Genomic DNA, 23,608 nt, shown 5'->3' with positions numbered 1-23,608 from the left:
AAAACTAGTTTAACCGAGCTAACATAGGATTTTATTCTCTCAGGCTACTGGCCAACATTAACTACTAACACCTGAACTAGATTTCACAGTAGTTAACCTAATGTTAATATAAGATAAGCGTTGCTCGTTAAAAACAATTTTAATTCGATAAGCTGACAAAAGTCGTTTGAAACGACAGCGCAGTTTACCATGGTAAAGTTCTGTAACCGCCATGTTGAGGAGTAAATGTTACTATGGGTTAAACTGGTGTGCAAACATCTGACACAAACACACAGACAAACATACATATATTTTTAGCTTGCTTGCTGGTCTTATTCTCTCGTAAGGTGCATCGACACAGCGCAGATGTTCTCTGGAGCTCTTCCACTCTCGTGGGTTCATCCTGTGTCAATCCAAATGTAAGAAATGAGGAAAATAAAACGACCTCAGTATAATGGCACCAAAGAGACCGTTACAGTAGTATACAGCAATTTAAAAAAAACAGTAAGTCTCTGTATGTGGGGTCTGACATCACAGAAAATTCCCATGATGCAAATGGTATTGATTATTTACTGTAAAGGGAATTTGCAGTATTACACTGGGTGATATACAGTAAATAACTGTGGAAATTGCAGAAACACTGAAATAATTAAAATAATACCGTTAAACACGTGATCTCGTTACATAAAAAGAGCGTTGCCTTTACTTACCTGTGTGAAGGTGTGCGCGCATCAGGTGAACCGGGCGAACCGAGCCGTGACCGAGCCTCGCTGGTGACGTCACTGCCGCTGAAGATGCTGCGTGGTATTTGGACGCATCTGCTCTCCACTGAAGTTAATGGGGAGGATTGGCGTGTCATATGCACGCAAAAGTGGACTTTGGCGTATGTATTACACGCAATTTGAAAGTGTAAACTCGTGTTATTTATACGCAGATTGATGAGACCGGGTTGGAATAGGAGTGGGGATGCACCAATACCACACAGCATGTGAACAGTGCTGTATCCAGACAAAGAAACACCAACAGAGAGCAGAATGGAGTTATTAGAGATTACATGTACACGTATGTTAATAATGTTAATATTCATGCCTATATAGCTGATGTGCATAAGCTGAAAAGCAAAGCACACTGGGTGGAATACAGTTTTAACAGGTATAATTAAGTTTAAAAATAACCTGAAGGAAAAATCTGTTTGCTAAATGAAGTCAACATGATTCATATTTTGTTTTTATTATTATTATTATTCATTATTTGTTTCTGTTCCCAGTATATTTTTTAAATTACAAATGCTATGAAAATATAGGTATCAGTATCAGCAAGTACAAAAAAAAAAAAAAAAATCAAAGTTCATAAAGAGGTTGTAAAATATATGTGGATATGTGGTGAACCACCCCTTTCAAATATAACTGTGATTGTTGTCTGTTACAGTGGAAGTGTGGAAGAGTTTTCCCAATGTGTCCAGAGGGGCTTTGGGGATTGCAGTGAATTCTAAGCTGGGGGAACTGAGACTGCTTGAAAAGAAAAAAACATGTTAATAAATATATCATTTTAAGTATGTTACTTAATTAAAGTGTTATATATATATATATATATATATATGTATGTTCCTTGCTTGATTGATGTGCTATATGTACATGTTTTGGACATCAAATAAAGATTTTCTTAAAATGTTACATGTGAATGTATTTTCTTGGACATAAATATATGGAGGGTAAAATATATATTTTAAATGATTTTAAAATATATATTTTCAAAAATGGGCAAAAAAATGTATTTGTAGAAAATATATTTACATAAATATATTTTAGAAAATATATTTACATAAATATATTTTAGAAAATATATTTTTGGCCATTTTTGTATATTTTGAAATATATTTCAAAATACTTTTTTTTTTTTTACCGTATGGGTAGCTATGTGAGATTTGAAACGAGGCATCGACTTATTTCGAGAATAAATGGGTGTGCCAGACTGATTCGAGGAGAAACTAGCCTATTGACAAACGAAACCTCACTTTCTGTCCAGTCATGTGTGCGATTCACTTTGTGTGTTGGAATGTTCAGAAGTTTTAAGACTCATTCAATTACATTTTTAAATACCCAGTCATACAAGTAAAACGAACAATACGAATAAATATGCCATTCATATATGTGTACATTTATTTTTCTATTTCATCATATTGATATTCACATACTGGCACTAAACGCCGCCGTTTAAATTACCATAGAGAGAAATTCAACACGCACACACACACACACACCTAACATGAAACTAATTATGAAATGTGTGGTGGCTGCTTCATCAGACGAAGCTTTCACAGGCGTTTTGCTGCGTTAATTTTTACTCTCTATTTTACTCTCGAAGCTTTGAATCTTTTCTCGGAACAATCAGGCCAAATCTGCGGTTGGTTTCAAGTAATCGCTCAAAATTCATTATTTTGGTAACACTTTACAATAATTAACTTACACTTTAATACACCGTAATACATAACTAACATTAACTAATGGAACTTTATTGTAAAATGTTACAATTATTTGTTTATTACAGTATACACGTTCACAAAAACACTTAAGTTAAACAGAAAAGCAAGGTGCATGATTTATATGGCAGCCAATACAAATAATAACCGTTTCCTTACCTAAATCCTGCGTTTGGACCAGTCTCGGTTGCAGAATCACATCTGTGCTTCTGAAATTATTATCTTGATCTGTATAGTGTAGTAGTTAGCTATCTCTACGTGGCCGCTTGTCAAGCATGAAAAACACAAGTTTTATTTAAATTCTGATCGTATACCGCATGCAAAGAGCGCTCCCTTTAAATTTATTAAAGACTGTCACTCATTCATCACGATCTTACAAAGTTCCGTTTTAACCAATGAATGTGAACACGCAAAGAAACCTTTTTTAAATGAAGTTACGAGCATGATAGAACTCGGCGCAGGACAAAAAGCGCGTGCGTGGATTCCAACCTAAACACCTCTGATTGGCCATTGCGTTGTAGAAATCAACAAACATGTCTGTGATTGGCTACTTTGCTCCCCTCTGCGAAAATGCATTGTAAAACCAGAAGGGCAGATTGTTTGCCAAATCTATTTCGTTATGCTATTATTACGAAGAAAACATATTCTAGACCAGGAATTATGGGCAGCTTTTCCATCTAAAGGCAATCAGTTAGATTATTTTTACACTATTTTTGTCTATTATACACTCTAAACTAAAGTTTTGCCGTCCCCCTCGGATTTCAGACAAAAATGAGCATTTATGTATAAAACATTACAATAATTAACTTACACTTTAATACACCGTAATACATAACTAACATTAACTAATGGAACTTTATTGTAAAATGTTACAATTATTTGTTTATTACAGTATACACGTTCACAAAAACACTTAAGTTAAACAGAAAAGCAAGGTGCATGATTTATATGGCAGCCAATACAAATAATAACCGCTTCCTTACCTAAATCCTGCGTTTGGACCAAATTAATTAGAAAATATAAGTCTTTCAATTTCTTGTTGATCTTATAAAAACCAAACAGCACATCCTTAAACACAACTGTCTAACAGAAAAGCACAAACAGAATTTCCTCCAAAATGTAGCTACGTGGACACAATCCCAAAAAAGGTGAGGGGCAGACTCATTTTCCGTGCCACAAAAGAAGCAAAGGGGATCCTTCTAAGGAAACTTTTTTTTTTTTTTTGTAATATACAGATTGACAGGCTTATACAGGAGCAGAGGCATCACAACCGGAGGGAAAAGGGGACAGATGTTGTCATAGCTAAACCTGTGCAATGGGCCCGGAATCCTACTCCAATTTCAGTTTCTGTCAGTTATCAACAGTCTGCTCAACCGTGACAAGAACTGTCACACAAGCAAGTCATGTCCAAAAAACTCATTGTGGTTTATTATTTGCATAGAAAGAAAAGTAACATGGGTTTTTCCCTCCAGAGGATGTAAAACCTTAAAATGAATCATTTCTCACACCAAATTGATATTGTAACCTTGATGTAATGTAGCGGTTCTCAATTCCAGTCCTAAAAAAGTATTTTTTTATCATTTTTTATCTCTAATACACCACTATGTCCAACTGCCCTGAGCGCGTGCATGGCATCCGGTGCGTGTAGTTTAACAATTTGAAAAGTCAACACTCCCGGATGAGTTCGTGCGAGCAAACGTAGTCTTTTAGTTTTAAAGGAACACTCCACTTTTTTTGGAAATAGGCTCATTCTCCAACTCCCCCAGAGTTAATAAGTTGAGTTTTACCGTTTTTGAATCCATTCAGCCGATCTTCGCTTCTGGCGATAGCACTTTTAGCATAGCTTAGCATAGATCATTGAATCCTATTAGACCAGTAGCATCGCGTTCAAAAATGACCAAAGAGTTTCGATATTTGTCCTATTTAAAACTTGACTCTTCTGTAGTTATATCGTGTACTAAGACCGGCGGAAAATGAAAAGTTGCGATTTTCTAGGCCGATTTGACTAGGAACTATACTCTCATTCCGGCGTAATAATCAAGGAACTTTGCTGCCGTACCATGGCCGCAGCAGGCGCAGTGATATTACGCAGCGCCTGAAAGTAGTCCCCCGCAAATTTTCATTTTCCACCGGTCTTAGTACACGATATAACTACAGAAGAGTCAAGTTTTAAATAGGAAAACTGTGGAAACTCTTTGGTCATTTTTGAACGCTGATGCTACTGGTCTAATCGGATTCAATGATCTATGCTAAGTTATGCTAGTGCTATCGCCAGATCCAGAGATCGGCTGAATGGATTCAAAACGGTAAACTCAACTTATTAACTCTGGGGGAGTTGGAGAATGAGCCTATTTCCAAAAAAAGTGGAGTGTTCCTTTAACTGTCAGTCTATCATATATTATTAAACAAGCCTCCACATTTTGAATTTTTACCTCTGTATTCTTCCGGATAATTTACCTCAAGCGGTCTGCTTTGAAGTTCTCAGATGAATAAGACGCACACCAAAGGAGAAGCATTTCCATTGGCTCCAGTCTGCCGATATTGGCCAATCACAAAAGTCGATATTGCACAGCCAATATCACTGAATATCGTTTTATTATTATAATTATGCTACGTTTATATGGCTATTATATTGTAGACTATTGAGTGGATAAAATATAGAAATCCTTTTAATTAAAAAAAACATATATATAACCCCTATATATATATATAACCCCTACCCCCCATCATTCAGAGGCGATGCTTCTTCACCGTTGCTTTGAAAAGTGTATTGCGAGAAGTTATTGTGATTTAGTAAGGCCTTTCATTATTTTATTTTATTTTAATTTATTTATTTGTTTACTTTATACATACATAGTTTACTTTATACATACTTTATACATTAATATGTACTTTTATTTTTTCCTGTGTATACCCGTGGCACTTCTGTTCTGTATTTGTTCAAGCATTAATAAATAAAACGAATAAAAAAAAAGAAAGAAAGAAAAAAGTGAGTGAGGGGATTACCGTGTGAAGTGGAAAGACTGCCGCTTGTTGAACTGTTGCTTCCTGTGAGCGATGTCTGGTGCGTCGCGGAGTTCACTTGACTTTCAAGCGTCATCTGCTTTTAGTAAAACTGTTCTGAAGACAAGTGATGGCTGCTCCACCTGTCCTGGTGTCGGACAAAACCAGCAACACTCTCCAGTTTCCTTTTATGACTGCAAACTTGGTCAGTACCAAGCCGCCAATACACACACTCATACTCATTCATTCATTCACTACACACGCACACACTCACACAACATTCACTTCCGCACATTAGATGCGCTTATTGTATTTACATAGTGTTTAATGGTTATTGTTTGCTCTAAAATTGTTTGATGTTTTTCCTTAACTAACTTCTTTTTTCTCTCTTTCTATGGACAATTTATGATTGTGGACACGAATCTGCCTGTGTTGGGAACTTGATTTAGCGTGACGCAATTTCTACACGGATTTCAAAGTTTAACTGAAGCGCTGAACTGTTTTTTTTTTTTTTGCTTGTTTTTTTTCTCTCTCATGGACATCGTGGAATAAATCTTCCCCTTGTGAACAGTTTTCTTTGACTGTTTTTTGTAAATTTAATATGGTAACAGGTGTTTTTGCTATCCTAAGCTATCTAAGCTAGGGCGGCGGCCACCGTTACAGTAGGCTATAGCCTATAAAGTAAAATTAGTGTGCGAAAATGGAGCACTTTAAGTACATTATGGAAGTGTACGAAGTCACGTGTTCTTCCAAAAAAAAAAGAAGAAAAAATGGTATTTTACTGCGCTTCACCCCTGGGACATCTTTTAATGGGAGCTTAAGACAGAACCGAGTCTCATCTCACTTGATGCAAACAGGTATCGTGATATTTTTATTATTAATCTTATACAGTCGTATTTTTATTTAGGGGAGGATGCCACCCGAACAGTGTGTATTTATTTACACAGCGAAAAAAAGGTAGAAAAGCTGTCAAACCCGGTGCACTTTCAAATCCTTTGCACCTTATTTACTCCTAAATAAATAATAATAATAATCTACATATTATTACTTGAAGTGACATATTAGTACCTTTTGAAAGAGTAGCAGCCCAGTGAGTTGAAGCATCATCTAATATATTATAAAACGTTTGTTAATTTAGTTGTTATTGCACAAAATTTTAAATTTTGACCCCTGAGTACATAAAATAAAATTAATAGGTCCAATATATTTGTATTATTTATTTTTATTCGATTTTTTTTTTTTTAACGGTTAATGTAAAACAAAACACAATTTGCATTTTAGCAATTTAGTTGAGTAATTACTGGCAAATCAAGTCATAGAATTCTATTTGCTTATTTAGTTGTTATTGGACAAAACTTGAGAATTTTGACCGTTGGGTAAACTTACCTAAATAAATGTCAGATATCTTTTTATTATTTATTTTAATTTAATTTTTGTTTTAAAACTGTGTCAGTACAAAGCAAAACACAAAATATTCTATGGAAATTTGCATTTTGACAATTTAGTTGAACAATGACTGACAAATCAAGTGATAATATTTGAGTGGTCTAATAAATGCTCAAAAGGAACAGGTCTATGAATTATTACATCACACAGGTTTATTTTGCAAAGTAAGGTATAAGTAACATACATTAGTGTTCTATTAATATGAATACAAAAAAATAAATAAATAAATAAAAACAGTTCCCCTTATATGCATAAGACTACACATTTCTTGAAGGAGGTTTGTGGCCCAGACATTGGCTCATTGGCCAGATGTGATTGATTTACATAATAAATATTCATTTCTTTCTCTTAACTATACATTTTCAGTTTATCATCTATTAAAATTTCGAAGTATCATCATTCAGTTGGCTCATGAATATTAATTACAAGTCCCAGGAGAGCAGCAACAAAGAAGGCATTACCAAGAAATATGGGTAACACTTTAGAACAATGGTCCGTTGTTAATAAGTAACTATGCAGTAAGTAAGTAATAGGTAGTACTACATTAACACTGAACTTAATGCTATTAACTAATATGGAAGCAATATTAACTAAGCAGTAAGAATAGCAAATTTAAGACAGAAGTAATTCCCTATTAGATATTCAGTAATTACTAAATAAAAATATCCACATTGATAACTATGACCAATTAATAAAGAATAGCCAATTAATTAGGCTACTAATCACAACAGTATACTGTTATATATGTTATAACATGTCTAAAAACGTATTAAATTACTTGTGAAATTGATGTCAACCCCTCACTAATTACTTAAGCATTACCTTGTCAGCCCGGAGGAACTACAAGTGATCTGGACCATTATTTTATTAAGTAAAGATCATGTTCCATGAAGATATTTTGTAAATTTCTTAATGTAAATGTATCAAAACTTCATTTTTGATTAGTAATATGCATTGCTAAGAACTTCATTTGAACAACTTTAAAGGTGATTTTCTCAATATTTAGATTTTTTTGCACCCTCAGATTCCAGATTTTCAAATAGTTGCATCTCAGCTAAATACTGTCCTTTCATAACAAACCATACATCAATGGAAAGCTTATTTATTCAGCGTTTGAGTCACAAAACCAACTTCAAAATGTCCTGTATGACTAATATGAAAATGTTTGTTAAATTCTTTCAGTGCATGTAGTCATGACGATTTATTGGATTCTTGCACTACTTCTAACTGGTAGGTCACTTTATTTATTTATTTTTTTAATGCAATTTAATATTTTTTATAATTAAAGAATGCCTTCATGCAAAATTATATATTATATATATATATATATTATTTGACCCTATAATGGTGCGTTCACACCAGACGCGAATGAAGCGAGTAAACTCAAAATGTTCAAGCGTCCAACTACGCGCGAATAGCGCGATTTATTCGCGCAAGTCGCGTCTGGTGTGAACGCACAGTAAGGGGCAGTTCACATGTCGCGCCTAAAAACGCGTGGAAAACGCTAGGCGCTCCGCTTTCTCCTTTTTTCCAAAGCTCCGTGGCATCTGCCATTGCTAAGCAACCATGACCTGCGCTCTTCATGAAGACGCGGAAGTTTCAGCAAAGGATAAATGGTTTTCCAGCACTGAAAATCGCTTGCAGTAGCTCTGCTACTAAATTTAACCACTTCAGCTCTGCAGCATATTTTTATTTTTTTTACTGATTTTGGCATACCTGGATTTAAAAGAGCACCCTACTCACATACATTGGAGTAAATTGATAAATATGGTCTCATTTAATAGAAAATATCCTAAATTTTAACACACGGGTGGATTATAATATTTTTTATAGTATTTTTTCATAATTCTATGATAAACACAAATAAAAAATCTAATTTTGATTTTTTATAAATTAAGTTTTTATTTGAAAGTCTGTTATTTAAAATCTGTTTGGTCCATATCCCTACAGAATGTTTCTTTTGATTCCACTAGGTGCCAATAAACAGGCAAAAAAATAATTTTCTTTGTATCATTTAAAAAAAAAAAAAGTTTTGGATATTTAATTGAAGAGAGGCAATATGTCCACCAGGGGTCTCCATTCTGCCAGATCAGGCATACATGAATTTAAAACAGTCCCTTATCCACATACATTGGGCTAAATGGATAAAAATCGTCAAATTTTTCACAAAATACCTTAAATTTTAATACACGAGTGGAATAATTCATAATTATTATTGCATTTGTTCAAAATCCAAAGTATCACAACTCTGCATCGAGCTAGCTACTAGCGCGCTAAGGGGCGGTTGCCATTTCGCATTCAGTGCACAAGGCATAACTCTGCATCTGATTGGTCTAGGAGTTTGATCGAGGTTTCTTTGGACAGATCTGATTAGGGGCTTTTCATCGTCATGATTCTTTCGATAATTATTCTCTGTAATGTGTTAGATCAAATAAATAAACTACATAATCACATTTTGGTGAATGAGAGCTTTCATTTGATATATGACTGATCAATGTTTGGTAAGTTTGAGTGATACGAATATGAATATTAGGTCATCTTCACGAGGGGGAGGGCTTATTTGTGGGTGGGGGGGATTCAGACTTAATTATGTTATTTTATTTTCAAATGATACCATATATGTGTAGCTCACTGTTCCGCAACTTATTAATCTTTTACATTAACTTTGATGCAATTTTGGACCCACCGGTGGTTCTTGTCACATGACCCGTGGTGCGCTTGCGGCATTCTGAAAAGTTGAAATGTTTTCATTTTGATGCGGTGCGGACGTATGGAAGGCCAAAAGGGACAAAAACATGTAAACTTTAATACGTTAAATACGCGTATTTCACGCGTTAACAACACGTATTTCACATATAGGTGTTGTTAAAGTATGAAAAATCAGCAAGTTAAATATGCATATTCAATGTGTGAAATATGCGTGGAATACACCTGAAATACATGTTAAAAATCAGTTTGAAGGGGTCAGTGTCATTGGCTGCTGAAGACTTGGCTCAAACCATTTATGTGAGCTTAGGGGTGTACCATTCATAGAGTAGGCTACCACCATTTAACATGCTATAGATAAGCTTATTCAGCCTAATTATTTTGTCTTTTTTTCCTTTTCTTTTTGTGTATAGCTTATATAAATAATATATTTAGATTGCTGTTTTACGAAATATTACATAAAAATAAAATTTCCTCATTTTTCTCCACTAATGCTTTTTTAGTAAATAAACACATTAGTGGGCATTCTAGTTTTAACAGTGATCAAACTTAAGTTAACATCAAAGCATGAACATTTTGTGGGGAAATCAGTTACAGTGGAGGTAAGCAATCAATACAGGTTTAAGATACAGACTCTCTCTTTGGAAAACAACATGAGCTTTAATTGTGCTTACATTTACAGCTATCGCCAGCAGGTGGCGCTTATTGAAACCTCTTCTTGACCAAAAAATTCACCTAAAAATTATCACCAAATAAAATGAGTCAATAATACATTAACAAAAAAAAAATATCGTTTTATTTTCAAATTACAATAGAACCAATTGACAGGAAGCTACTGTAGCAAAATATTAATTACGGTTTGCAGTGCATCAATCACTTCCAACAGGCCCTGCAAGAATGTCCACAGCTTGCAGTTTTGCAACTGTACCTGGGTTGGACTGAATTTGTTTTTACCTCAACTGTAACTGATTTCCCCACAAAATGTTCATACTTTGATAACTTAAGTTTGATCACTGTTAAAACTAGAATGTCCACTAATGTGTTTATTCACAAAAAAAGTATTAGTGGAGAAAAATGAGAATTTTATTATGTAATATTTCCTAAAACCGCAATCTAAATATATTATTTCTATAAGCTATACACAAAAAGAAAAGGAAAAAAAGACAAACTAATTAGGCTGAATAAACTGATCTATAGCATGTTAAATGGTGGTAGCCTAGTCTATGAATGGTACACCCCCCTAAGCTCACATAAATGCTTTCGACCCAAGTCTTCAGCAGCCAATAGCCGTGTTTCCACTGTCGGCCAAAAGCGGGCGTGCTAGTGCGTGCCAGAGCCAGTCGCGTTTCCACTGTCACGTCCGGGGCTTGATCGTGCCTCCTCTGTGCTTCCTCAGGGCCAACGGTTGGGGTTTTCTGGCCCGACGAAAACCTTGTGCCAAAGCGGGCCAACTAGGACTAGAGGAGTGGTTATGAACAAAGGCGGAGTTTCTCCGCGTCTTGAGAGCGTCAGCGCTGCAGATCATTTCATAAAGTTAACAGCTAACAACAGCATTAAAGACTTTTAAAATAATTTTAGCTCAAAACTCACTTTCAGACAGCAGCGAGTGTTTGAAATGACTTGATCCGATGTGGATTATGATCACCATACAAGAAATATTTAGAAGCGATGCAAAAGATTATGCATGCTAGCCATTAACATTACCATAGTAAACATGGTAAATACGACCGCTTGAAGAAACCAGACGTCAGCTTCTCATTCTCTATAACAATCGTGTATTTATTTACTAACATATTTTATCTGTCATAAGTCTCGTCTCGAGACTTTAGCTCCGTGTGTCATAAAAATATATCACGTTTTTTGTTTGGGAGCATTTTTGATGGAAAAATATAAAAATTATTCTTACTTAACGTGATGTATACGGTGACTACAAATAAACAGAAACAGACTCTATTGAATAAGTAGGCCTATTTGTCCTCGTTCTTTTGTGAAATAGCTTTATTTCTGTGACTAATTTTCAATCCTGATAAATTAATTCATTATGGTCAATGTATCACTTAATAGGCTATTGGATTTAAATCTAACAAAACATGCAAACAAACAGCCGCTTTTATCATGTTCGTTTTGTTATCGCCCTAGTTCCAGTGACTTATTTCTGATTAGTTTTCTGATAACTTCTTTGTTGATGAAACGATGGGGTTGCGTGACGTTGTTCCAGAGAGGCGTGTGAAGGGTGGGTTTTAGTGAAGCACAGCGGAGCTTCTGGCCCGACGGTGGAAAAGCGGCTAATGACACTGACCCGTTCAAACTGATTTTTAAGGCATATTCAACGTGCTGATTTTTCACGCGAAAACAACACATATTTAATGTGTGACATACGTATTGTTGACGTGTTAAAATTCACATGTTTTTGGCCTTTTTGGCCTTCCGTTATGAGCGTGCCTGCCACGCTTCTACATTTGAAATGACGAACTTGAGCACGCAATAGACGCGATATGTGAACTCTATTCATTTACTGAGTCATCCTTCAATTGGGGTGGCAAATGAGACGCAAAATTTGTAAAAATACTTTTGTCTTTTTCTAATAAAATGTATTGCTATGCATTTAAAATTAGTTTAATAAGCTATATCCATTAAAATAAAAGCTTATGAACGTTTTGATTTTTAAATAATTTCAATCAAACACTGGTGACACAGCCACTTATGTCTATGTCATTTTGAAGTAACACCACAGATGTACACTGTAAAACCCGACAAGTTCAGAATACTCAGTTTTTGTAGACACAGATTACCTCAAAAATTTAGGTTAAGCAACTCAGTATTTTTAAGTTAACAATAATTATAAATAAGTAAAAAAAGGTTTTTTCAATTGAGGATTTTTTTATTCAGCATTTTTTTTTTAAAAACCTTGTGACTGTGTATCTCTGAATGTCAGACACACTGGAAGATCATCTCATCACAACTTTTACCCACACAGAGGGTAAAACTGTAACATAACTTAAGAGACTAAAAGTAGACAGTTGTGGTCACTTACAGTTGAGGTCAAAAGTTTACATACACCTTACAGAATCTGCAAAATGTTAATTATTTTACCAAAATAAGAGGGATAATACAAAATGAATGTTATTTTTTATTTAGTACTGACCTGAATAAGATATTTCTCATACAAGATGTTTACATGTAGTCCACAAGAGAAAATAGTTGAATTTATAAAAATGACCCCGTTCAAAAGTTTACATCCCCTTGATTCTTAATACTGTGTTGTTACCTGAATGATCCACAGCTGTGTGTTTTTGTTTAGTGATAGTTTTTCATGAGTCCCTTGTTTGTCATGAACAATTAAATTGCCCGCTGTTCTTCAGAAAAATCCTTCAGGTCCCACAAATTATTTTGAACATTATTTTAAACTTTTGAACAGAATGAAGATGTGTACATTTTTCTGATTTTGCGTAAATATTATCTTTTTTTTTTTTCCTTTCCATTTAGTACTGTCTTTCTGAAGCTACAGAAGATACTTACATGTTTCCCAGAAGACAAAATAAGTTAAATGATCTTAAATGGTTTTCACCCCCGGCTCTTAATGCATGGTTTTTCCTTCTGGAGCATCAGTGAGTGTTTGAACCTTCTGTAATAGTTGCATATGAGTCCCTCAGTTGTCCTCGGTGTGAAAAGATGGATCTCAAAATCATACAGTCATTGTTGGAAAGGGTTCAAATACACAAAAATGCTGGGAAACCAAATAATTTGTGGGACCTGAAGGATTTTTCTGAAGAACAGCAGGCAGTATAACTGTTCAGGACAAACAAGGGACTCATGAACAACTATCACTAAACAAAAACATTCAGGTATCAACACAGTATTAAGAATCAAGGGGATCTAAACTTCTGAACGGGGTCATTTTTATAAATGTAACTATTATTTTCTCTTGTGGACTATATGTAAACGTCTTATGTAAAATATCTTATTCAGGTCAGTAATAAAAAAATAACCTGCATTTTGTATGATCACTCTTATATTGGTAAAATAATGAACATTTTGTAGATTCTGCCAGGTGTAAGTTAACTTTTGACCTCAACTGTATGTTTACTGCCAACGACAGTTCTATTAATGCACTCAGTACTTACATTTTATGTCTTGAAGAACAGTTCTCCTCACACACATACACTGGGAGAGCACGGAGGGCTCATTTCTTGTTGACATCATGAGAAAAAATAAAAAATAAAAATAAAAAAGCATGTTAAACAAGCAGGCCAACTTTATTTTACATACAGTGAAGAGAGTGATGGAGGTGGTTAATGTTGGTGAATTTGCACTCACCTGAAGATCAAACTTTTAGAATGTCATGCAGCATCTGTGAAATCTTGCTAGTGTGTGTGCTGCTTTCTCTGATTTGGTCAGCACAAACCTAGAAAACCACAAACACGCACAAGCTAGTTAATAACCAACAATAGATGTAGAAAAGAAAAGGCTGAGTCTGTATCCTGTTTTGTGAGGAGACATCACAAAACTTGCTCTTCAACTCAACAGAAGTTACCTTAAGTGTTGAGGCCTGCTTTTTAGTATTCAGCATTCAGCTCAGCCTGCAATTAACCTTCATCCGTCCCTCCCGACCCTATAACCAAAGTGTCCCTCGTGGGCCAAATTGACCCGAAGACCCTCAACGTTACACCTTTTTTTTCAGTCCAAAATGTTTTTTTTTTTTCTTTAATTAAGTTTTTTTCTAATTATTTATGTAGGTTTTGTTATAATTTTTGGAGATTTTTATTTTTTATTTTCCATAAATTCCAGATTTTTTCATGAAAATTAGCATATTTGCATACATTTTTTCACCAAAAAAAAACAAACAAAGACACAATTTCTACTTTAAACATCATTATCCATCAGGAACTAGGTCACTGAATGTCTCTGAGGCCATCTGGCTGGGAAAAATGACAAAAAACTGCATTTATAGTTTCAGCCACCAGATGGGCCTATTGAACCCTATGGAGATTCTCAACTGAGCTCAGAAAGTTAAATCTTGAAAACTACACCACTTTGAGGCTTCATTTAGCTTTCAGATGTATCTCAAGGCTTTCAGATATATATAAAAGCATTGTAAAACAATATTTTGTAAAAAGATATATAAATTTATACTGTATTTTAATCTAAACACATTCATATCCATACATTTTCATAAATATGTAATAAATATAAAAGATAAATTTAAAAATATAAAAATTATATCAAATGATTGGTTTTCACCTCATCATTCAAATTTAACTGTGTTTGGTCAAAAAAAAGTCAAAATGATATTCATTTCCCAGCAGAAACATTATTTATGTTATAATGTATGTCTATGGGAGTGTGTGTACCATGTGTGTGTTTGTGTGTGTGTGTGTGCCTGTGTGTATGGATATGTGAGTTTTTTCTGCATTGGGGATATTCTGCAGTATCAGCCCTTCATTTGGGTATGCATCTTTCCTGGATTGTGTCAGATTTTGTATGGTAAACCCCCCCCCCCCTCAGACTTTCCATTGATTCCTATGGGCGGTCAAATTCCTATGGCCAGGTTACATTTTTTTATTACACCCACATAAAATCATCGAATCGACTCAAATTTTTTTTGTGTGTGCTCCGTGCTCAAGTGTGACAAAACTCAATTAAAAAAAGCCGCAGTTTTTTCATGAATTGTAGTCTTTTTTGGCTCCGGGTCAAATTGACCCACGAGGGACACTTTTGTCACTTTTTTACACCCATTAAACATATTCGAATCCGCTCCAATTTTTTTGTGTGTGTTCCCGGTGCAAGTGCGACTAAAGTCATGGAGTCTCGGGTCAAAGCGATCAACGCTCGATTTTTAAAAAATCTTTGAGAATCAGTTTCGGGTCAATTTGACCCGAGGGACGGATGAGGGTTAAAGAAAGTTTGTAAAGGTTTACTACAAATTTGTAGATTACTTTTGTTTAATATCCAATATATTGCAAAATTCATGTCTGTGTATTAGCCTTAAACTAATTTTGGATTAATACTGTTAGCAGCTAGTTGTTTAAAAAACAGACCAAATAAAATCACATTTGTCAGGGCTCCATTTCCCAAAAAGCATCGTATGTCTAAAGCTGATCGAAGAAACATTTGCTACCAATGGTCTCAACAATCGACTTAAGTTAGCTCACTATGCTTTTGGGAAACGCAGCCCTAAACATCGCAGTAAACAGCAGCGGCATTCAAAACGTAGGACTGCGTTTACTGAAATAATGCTGGATAACGTTAACATTAGTGCCCTACTTTTACGTTAACATTATACTATAAGCAGTGACGCTAAAATAGCATTCAATGCTCAAGCACTAGGGAAATGCCACACTTTACAGCGCTGTGTAAAAATAGCGTTTCCCAAGGATGAAAACATTACTTTATCATGATATTTTTACAACATTCAAAAAGCAAATAAGAAATGTTCACAAATGTTTTGATTTATTTACAAGTCTTCCCATTAAGTTTGCTCCGGTCGCTTGCGAGTATCCGCCATGTTGAATGGATTCTTCTGATAACGTCGGTTAGAGTAACGTTGTGACGTCACTTTACGTCACTCAGTAAACTTAAAAATAATCATTTAAGTAGAAGGGTTTACTCAAAAATATTGAGCCACACAAAAATAAAACTTAATTCCTCGTTCAAAAAATGTAATTGTTATAAGTTGCATCAACGATTTAACAGGCTTTAAGTGCAGTGTTCTTAATCTTTATAAGTTAGTAGTACTGTTCGGGTTTACAGTGTAATATAACACCACAGATTTTATATTGCAAGTTACTATAAGCTCTGTGGTGTTACCAGGAAAGACAGTAACACCACAGACAAATCAGCCTAAATCCAGACTTTTCTAAAATGGAGGCTGCTATCATGATGATTTCAAGATCTGGGGACATTTTGGAAATATTAATAAGTATGTATTTATTGAAATTTTGATTAAAATATGTCAGATCTGCAAGTTATCAACAACATCACAGACACTAATAAAGTGCGACACATGAAATTGTCAGAAATGTAGCTAACTTAAGAAAATTAATAAGAAAGAATGTACTCCCCATGCACCCCTCAGATCAACAGCACCTGCAGTGACCTTTACACACAGGAAGTAGTCCAAATAGCATTCTCCATTTTCTTAAAGGGGTGACATCTATTGTTGTAACACCACAGACATGAATTTGGGGGACACAACTTTTTTCTTAAATATAACAAAATATGTGTTTTTTTTTTAAAACAATTTTATAAAATTTTACGTTAAATAAGATCTATATTCACAATATAACCACTTTATTTGTTAACCACTCCTCCATATTTTGTTACAAATGCAATCTCTAAAACTCAATTAAACATGTCTTTTAAAACAAATAAATGTAAATATTAACAGTGCACAAATTCTGTTTACCTACAGAATACAAACATGCAAACATTTTATGATTTATTGGTATTTAAAGTTTATTTCAACTGTTGTAAAGTAGAGGGCCACCACTTGCCACCACAAATGAAGAATGACCCTACTGCTTGTTTTCTTAAAAAAAGAAAAAAAAAAAAGAAGAGAAAACTGACACTAGCTTTTCTAATCTTTTTGTATTCTATCTGTTTTCTTTTAATTTATTATATAATTAAAAAAACAAACCTTGCTATGTGTACTGCATTAAGCTAACTGAGGCTTGTTATAGCACTTGCATATTGTTGCTCTTTTGTTGATTTTGATTGCTTCTATTGTCCTCATTTGTAAGTCACTTTGGATAAAAGCATCTGCTAAATGACTAAATGTAAATAATAAGTTTAAAAAACTAAAAGCTTTTTATTATGTTTTTATAATTTTTGTTATTTATTTTTAAAAGATAAACATCTTGTAGATTCAGGAAATTGTATGTGATTGTGAGGTATTTATGACAGTTCTATACAATTTTTGTTATATTCACAGGTGTTTCCTCTGTTTCTGTGGTTCTGAATCACCCGACATCACTTCCCTGCGGCTGCGGTGAAAAAGTCGTGTGGAGGAAGACCTTCCCCATAAAAGCAACTGTTGCTGAATGCCAAAAGAAGAAATGTGTTGTAACAGAACGTTTTAAGGAAAGATTTGCAGTCACACATGAAAAAAACTACTCTCTATTTCTTAAGTCAGCAAAATATAATGACCTGGGGCAATACATGTGCAGCTGTGACGGCTTTGAGAGGCAAGTTATCCTGGAGGTTGTAGGTGAGTTTGTTTGCCTCACATTAGAGACGCTTTAGAACATTCTTTAAATAGCACGAGTAGTTGAACTTACTGTGAGTAATATATGTTAAGTTTTAAATTGTTTTCCCCATAGTTGCTATAAACGTGACAGCTGTCGAGCTGGGAAACGTCACTCTCCCGTGTTATGCAGACACTCAAAGCGGCGTCAGGGATGTGACGTGGCTCCATAATGAACAACACACTCTTCACTTCACTGAAAATGGAGCCACAAACCCAGGTTATGAGGAAAGAGTATCGCTGACAGACGACGGATTCAGAGACGGAGATGTGTCTCTGACCATCACTGGTGTCCAGAAGAGAGACGCGGGATTATACCGCTGCTTCGTTCAGGAGGGAAATACTCAAGGATACCCACACGCCTACATGCTGCATGTCAACGGTAAGACCTCATCATTCATATGAATTTATGTACTTGATATATCGTTATGTGCAATGTCTATTATATTGTTAGTTCTCAGTTAGGTTTAAAGTGAAAGTCTACAATTTAGAATGCCTGGAATTTTGAGTTTTAATAGACTAATAAATCAACGTGCGTGAACTCTGTGTGTGTGATTTGGTGATATAGCCTACTTGATAATGTCAGATCGCACATCATTACAACAACACTTACCCTATTATCGCAGAAGATACAGTGCTGCTGGAAAGTTTGTGAACCCTTTCGAATTTTCAAAGTCTGATCATGTTTGTGGAAGTGAATCATGTCACAAACAAAAGAGATCACTGAGGACCTTGGAAGAAGAGTTGATGTTGCTCATCAGGATGGAAAAGTTTACAAAACCATCTCTAAAGAGTTTGGACTCCACAAATCCACAGTCAGACAGATTGTGTACAAATGGAGGAAATGCAAGATCACTGTTACCTTCCCGAGAAGCGGTTGGCCAACAAAGATCACTCCAAAGCAGAACATGTAATAGTCTGCGAGGTTGCAAAAGTTCCCAGGGTAACTTCTAAGCAACTAAAGGCCTTTCTCACATCGGCTAATGTTCATGAGCCCACCATCAGGAGAACACTGAGCAACCATGGTGTGCATGACAGAGCTGCAAGAAGAAAGCCACTGTTCTCCAAAAAGAAAATAGCTTGCTAAAGATCATGTGGACAAGCCAGAGGACTATTGGAGAACGGTTTAATGGATGGATGAAACCAAAATAGAACTTATTGGTTTAAATGAGAAGCTATAATGTTCGGAGAAAAGAACACACTGCATTCCAGCTTCAGAATCTCATCCCATCTGTGAAACATGGTGGTGGTGGCAGTGTCATGGTTTGGGCCTGTTCTGCTGCATCTTGGCCAGGACAGCCTGCCATCATTGATGGAGCAATGAATTCTGAATTATACCAGCAAATTCTAAAGGAAAACGTCAGGACATCTGTTTAAGAACAGAGTCTCAAGAGAACGTGGGTCATGCAGCAAGACAACAACCACAAGCACACAAGTCATTCTACCAAAGAATGGTTAAAGAAGAACAAAGTTAATGTTAATGAGTCAAAGTCCAGACCTTAATCCAATTAAAATGTTGTGGAAGGACCTAAGCAAGCAGTTAATTGGGGGAAACCCACCAACATCACAGAGTTTCAGAACTCCTACATGTTATTGTGCTGATCAGCATTTACAAGAAACTTCACCTTCAGTTACTGCAGCAAAAGGGGGTCACACCAGATACTGAAAGCAAAGATTCACATACTTTTGCAACGCACATATATGTAACACTGGATCATTTTTCTCAATAAATAAATGACAAAGAAAATATTTTTCTCTCACTTGTTTGATTTGGTTCTCTTTGTCTACTTTCAGGACTTGTATGAAAATCTGATGATGTTTTGGGTCATATTTATGCAGAGAAATAGAAAATTCTAAATGGTTCACAAACTTTCAAGCAGCACTGTATATCGCACACCCCAGACTCGACTTGAGTGGAAAATGAATCATCCGTGGTTATGCGCTCACTTGTTTGCACAACATGAGCAAAGTTGTTTTTAGGAGTCTAACTTGCGAGCGTCAGACCACTGATTCATCAAACCTGCTTTCCTGCAGTCCGTGTTCTTCTGACTATTTTGTAGTAAGTTATGAATATGCTTTGGGGAAATGCATCAGAGTAAAAGTATACATTTTAATTAGGAAATGTAGTGGAGTAAAAGTAAAAGTTGGCTGAAATATAAAAACTCAAGTAAAGTACAGATACTTCCAAAAAATACTTAAGTAGGCCTACTGTAACTAAGTATTATTACTTCATTACATTTCACCACTGATTATAAAGCATATTAAGCTATGAAATATAATGAAATAAAAGCCAAAGTTTCCTAAAATGAAAATACACTTTTAAAAAAAGAAACAAATACTGAGTGCTAGTTCTGTTCTTTAATTTCTTGCAATAGGAGGAAACCAAACTGAGGACAGCGACACTGAGAAACGAGCTCGCATTGGACTGATCTTATCTTTCTCTCTCTTCATTTGCTTTCTTCTCATTCTTTCATGCCGTAAGAAGAAGGCATCACCCACAGAGGAAACTACAGATCACGACCCCGTACAGGAGAGTGACCAAAAGCATTCAACTCATCCTTTTTATCCTGGAGAAGAGATCTATGAACACTCAAACCTGAGGATGAACGATTACAGTCATTCTAATAATGAAACTGACTCAAACACAGAAACATGATTGTTAGAGTGTCATTCATGAAGCTGGCAGATGCTTGTTTGATGCACAGGTACACAATATGAAAACTGCCATCTTGGGAGCACAGAACGTTTTGAACACTGTTGTGAATTATTGTGAGCTCAGTTGTGTGTTTACACACGTTCCCTGCGGATGGAGAGCACTAAATGTAGATAGATGCGAGACTTTTAATATTACGTCTCATATAAGACATTATTTACACAAATATATATTAATATTTCTAATTGATTTAAAATTGTAGTTCATGAGAATAACAAATGTATGTATATAATGATAAATAACAGATTTTTAGTGGCCTCTTACTGTCTCCTCCTGAGTTTATTATCAGTCACCATTCACTTTCTTTATTTTCAGTCACCATTGAGAATGTGTGAGTGTAGAAATGCACATAGCCTCTTTTGTGTTTCTCCATAACTGCTGTATGTTGTTTTTCTTTTATTCTTAGCCGCCTTATCCCTGTTTTTCTTTGTTACATTACATCAAAGTTACATTATGAATTTGTCTTGTTGGACCTGTATTAAGGAGTGAGAAATGATTGCTTTTACTCAAGGTTTTACATCCTCGAATAGTCGGGATGTGACTTGTTTGTGTGACAGTTCTTCTCACGGTTGTGCAGGCTGTTGATAACTGAGAGGAACTGGAAAGCAGCGGAGTCGCTATGGATTCGGGGCCCATTGCACATGTTTTTCTATGAGGCCCCTCTCATCCTCCGTCCCCCTTTTCCCTCCGATTGTGATGCCTCTGCTCCTGTATGACCCTGTCAATCTGTATTTAACTGTGTGTTGCATATTAAAGGGAGAGAGGCAAATAAGAAAAAAAAAATAGAAAGAGGACTTTTTTTCCCCCTGGTTGTTAATAGTTTGTTGTTGTTGTTGTTAATGTCTATTGTAAGTTACTGACTTGTGTTTTTGCTTTTGTATTTGTACAATAATAAAAAAGAAGCCTCATGATGAAGCCTGATTGTTCCGGGAAAAGATTCAAAGCTTCGAGAGTCAAGACAGCGTCATCTGGTGGTTAGTAAAACATAAAGCAGCCAAAAGCCTGAGAAAGACGCTCCGTCCGAAGAAGCAGCCACCACACATTTCACAGATAGAAGAATAATGTACACAAATGTGAACAGAAGAACAATGCATACATATATAAATCGCATATGCATATTTTCCAAATTCCAAATGATCTTTATTCTCCATATTACTTGTATGACTGATTTCTAAGCTTCGAGTTGAGGCATCATCTGGCCCGCCTCTTTATTCTCGAAACAAGCTCCGGAAGGATGCTTCGGTTCAAACGTCAACCGCAGGTGACTTCCGCGCTCATATGTCTCCTGAAGGACGTGCGTTTTTGATGTTTAATACTTCAATTTTTAAGCAAATGAAGTGGTTTCGTTGCTGTTTCGTGTTGTCTGCGGTTCAAATTAGTATTTGTGTTAACATTAGACTAACATCTTGTATTTGAGTGAACAGAAAGTGTGGAGATCTCACTCAGAAGTGTTCGAGGGTCTTCATCATGGATCACACACAAACACCTCGAGATGAAGAGCTTTCTCCAGGATGCAGGTACTTTGAATGTATACTATATTAATAACCTATTTATCTGAAAGAAGGCCATCGTTGTGTGTGTGTGTGTGGCAAGTTAAAATTAAAAGTTAAAAGTTGTTTTATACTAGGTATTTGCAGTGGTGGAAATGGCTAGAATTCACTGGGGGACTATAGCTTGGGGACCTTTCGGATGTATTTAATTATAAAACACTTTATAATCTATAATAACATTTATTAACAACATATTTTAATATTTTCTCTAAACTTTCTTGTATATTTAGACAAGCATGTGCAATTCTGGCCAAATTAAATATACGTTGTGTGTGAATTTGCACATATTACTTTGCAAAAACCTTTGCAATTAGTTTTTGATATTACATTCTTGAGGACACTATGCTTACATTTTTTTTCAGGAACACTAGTGCTCCTACTTAAAAATAAATAAATAAATAAAAAATAGGAACAGACCTTCTGATCATTGACAGGAGGGTCATTCCTGGGATTCGGTAACATTTTAACTTGGAATATACATGTTTTTCAACTACATGTGATTCAACTGCTAAATACCCCACATCATTAGGCACATATCAAACCTCCAAAAAATATTCATCATATTTTAATATGTCATATTCAAAACATAATTTTCCCACCTCAGGCATTAAAGACCTTTTATCAATTTGAGTTTTTTTTTTTTCAACTTTTTTTTTTTCTCAACCCCGTAACGGACAAAATGGGATTGGTTTAAAGAGGATTTTACACAGAAATCGTTATAAAACAAACATCTACCTACTGCTCTTGTGTCCTGATAACAATTTAATGATAACAAATGTAACATTTATCATCATTTTCACACTTTTATAGGACTGAAGCTAAAAATACACAAATTGTGTGTCTACAGTCTCTTTATTTCTGTAAAAAATATTTTACAGAACTAAAACCACAATTTTAGTGTTTTAGCCCTTAACATGTCAGTTGGTAATCAGCAAGAAATAATTTTGTTCTTAATTGTCTTGCCTATATTTTTCTAAAAATATTAATGTGACTAGGTGTAATGGGGTTGAAGACTGTAACACATTTGAAGGGATACATTGCCTTAAATTTTAATTTTTGGTTTTGTTTCTCATATTGTCCCCTTGTTTCTGGGTCAACATATCTGCATGGCCAACATTGTCTTTCTGCTGCAAATGTGGGCACAATTTCTGATGTATGATTCTTGTCCACGTTTAAGTGGACATATTATGTCAAAAACTCTATTTAAAACAAAAATATGAGTTGTCATGATTTTGGAGTATATATATTTACTGAAACCATGACTATTTTATATTTTTTCATTAAAATTATTAATAAATGAAGCAAATAACTCAACCCTGTCACAAGTTTACAACCCTGTAACAATGAGAAATACATATATGTGTGATGGGGTTGAGTGTGACGGGGTTGTGGCCACTGCTGCTCATGTAGCATAGGAGAGTATACCATATATGGCAGCAATAAAATAAACATATTGTATATACTTATGAATTAAAATAAAATGTTATAAA

General features: G+C 35.1%; 2 protein-coding genes across 5 annotated transcripts in view; both read left to right on the top strand.

Moving 5' to 3' along the window:
* The first annotated feature begins 5,469 nt into the window (after nt 1-5,469).
* On the top strand, nt 5,470-21,469 carry LOC131541731 (uncharacterized). Of its 4 annotated transcripts, none has more exons than XM_058777665.1 (6): nt 5,530-5,666; nt 5,911-6,318; nt 8,090-8,137; nt 17,544-17,819; nt 17,932-18,237; nt 20,231-21,469. In XM_058777665.1, exons 2-6 carry the CDS (start codon nt 6,162-6,164, stop codon nt 20,509-20,511), a joined length of 1,068 nt encoding a protein of 355 aa, XP_058633648.1. In that variant the 5' UTR covers nt 5,530-5,666; nt 5,911-6,161; the 3' UTR covers nt 20,512-21,469. The 4 variants fall into 4 exon arrangements, with proteins under 4 accessions (XP_058633650.1, XP_058633648.1, XP_058633651.1 ...); XM_058777668.1 differs by having other exon boundaries at nt 20,338-20,442; XM_058777666.1 differs by lacking the exon at nt 8,090-8,137.
* Nucleotides 21,470-22,005: 536 nt separating this feature from the next.
* LOC131540825 (NACHT, LRR and PYD domains-containing protein 12-like) overlaps nt 22,006-23,608 on the top strand; it is a 34,351-nt gene continuing 32,748 nt past the window's right edge. Inside the window, exon 1 of the mRNA XM_058776083.1 lies at nt 22,006-22,085. Coding sequence (XP_058632066.1) covers nt 22,036-22,085 — 50 coding nt within the window. The 5' untranslated portion in view covers nt 22,006-22,035. The remainder of the gene's footprint in view (nt 22,086-23,608) is intronic.

Source organism: Onychostoma macrolepis, chromosome 05, assembly GCF_012432095.1.
Source record: "Onychostoma macrolepis isolate SWU-2019 chromosome 05, ASM1243209v1, whole genome shotgun sequence".
Taxonomy (NCBI): domain Eukaryota; kingdom Metazoa; phylum Chordata; class Actinopteri; order Cypriniformes; family Cyprinidae; genus Onychostoma; species Onychostoma macrolepis.
Note: the sequence above shows the minus strand (reverse complement) of the source record. Positions and strands in the feature narration are given on the sequence as shown.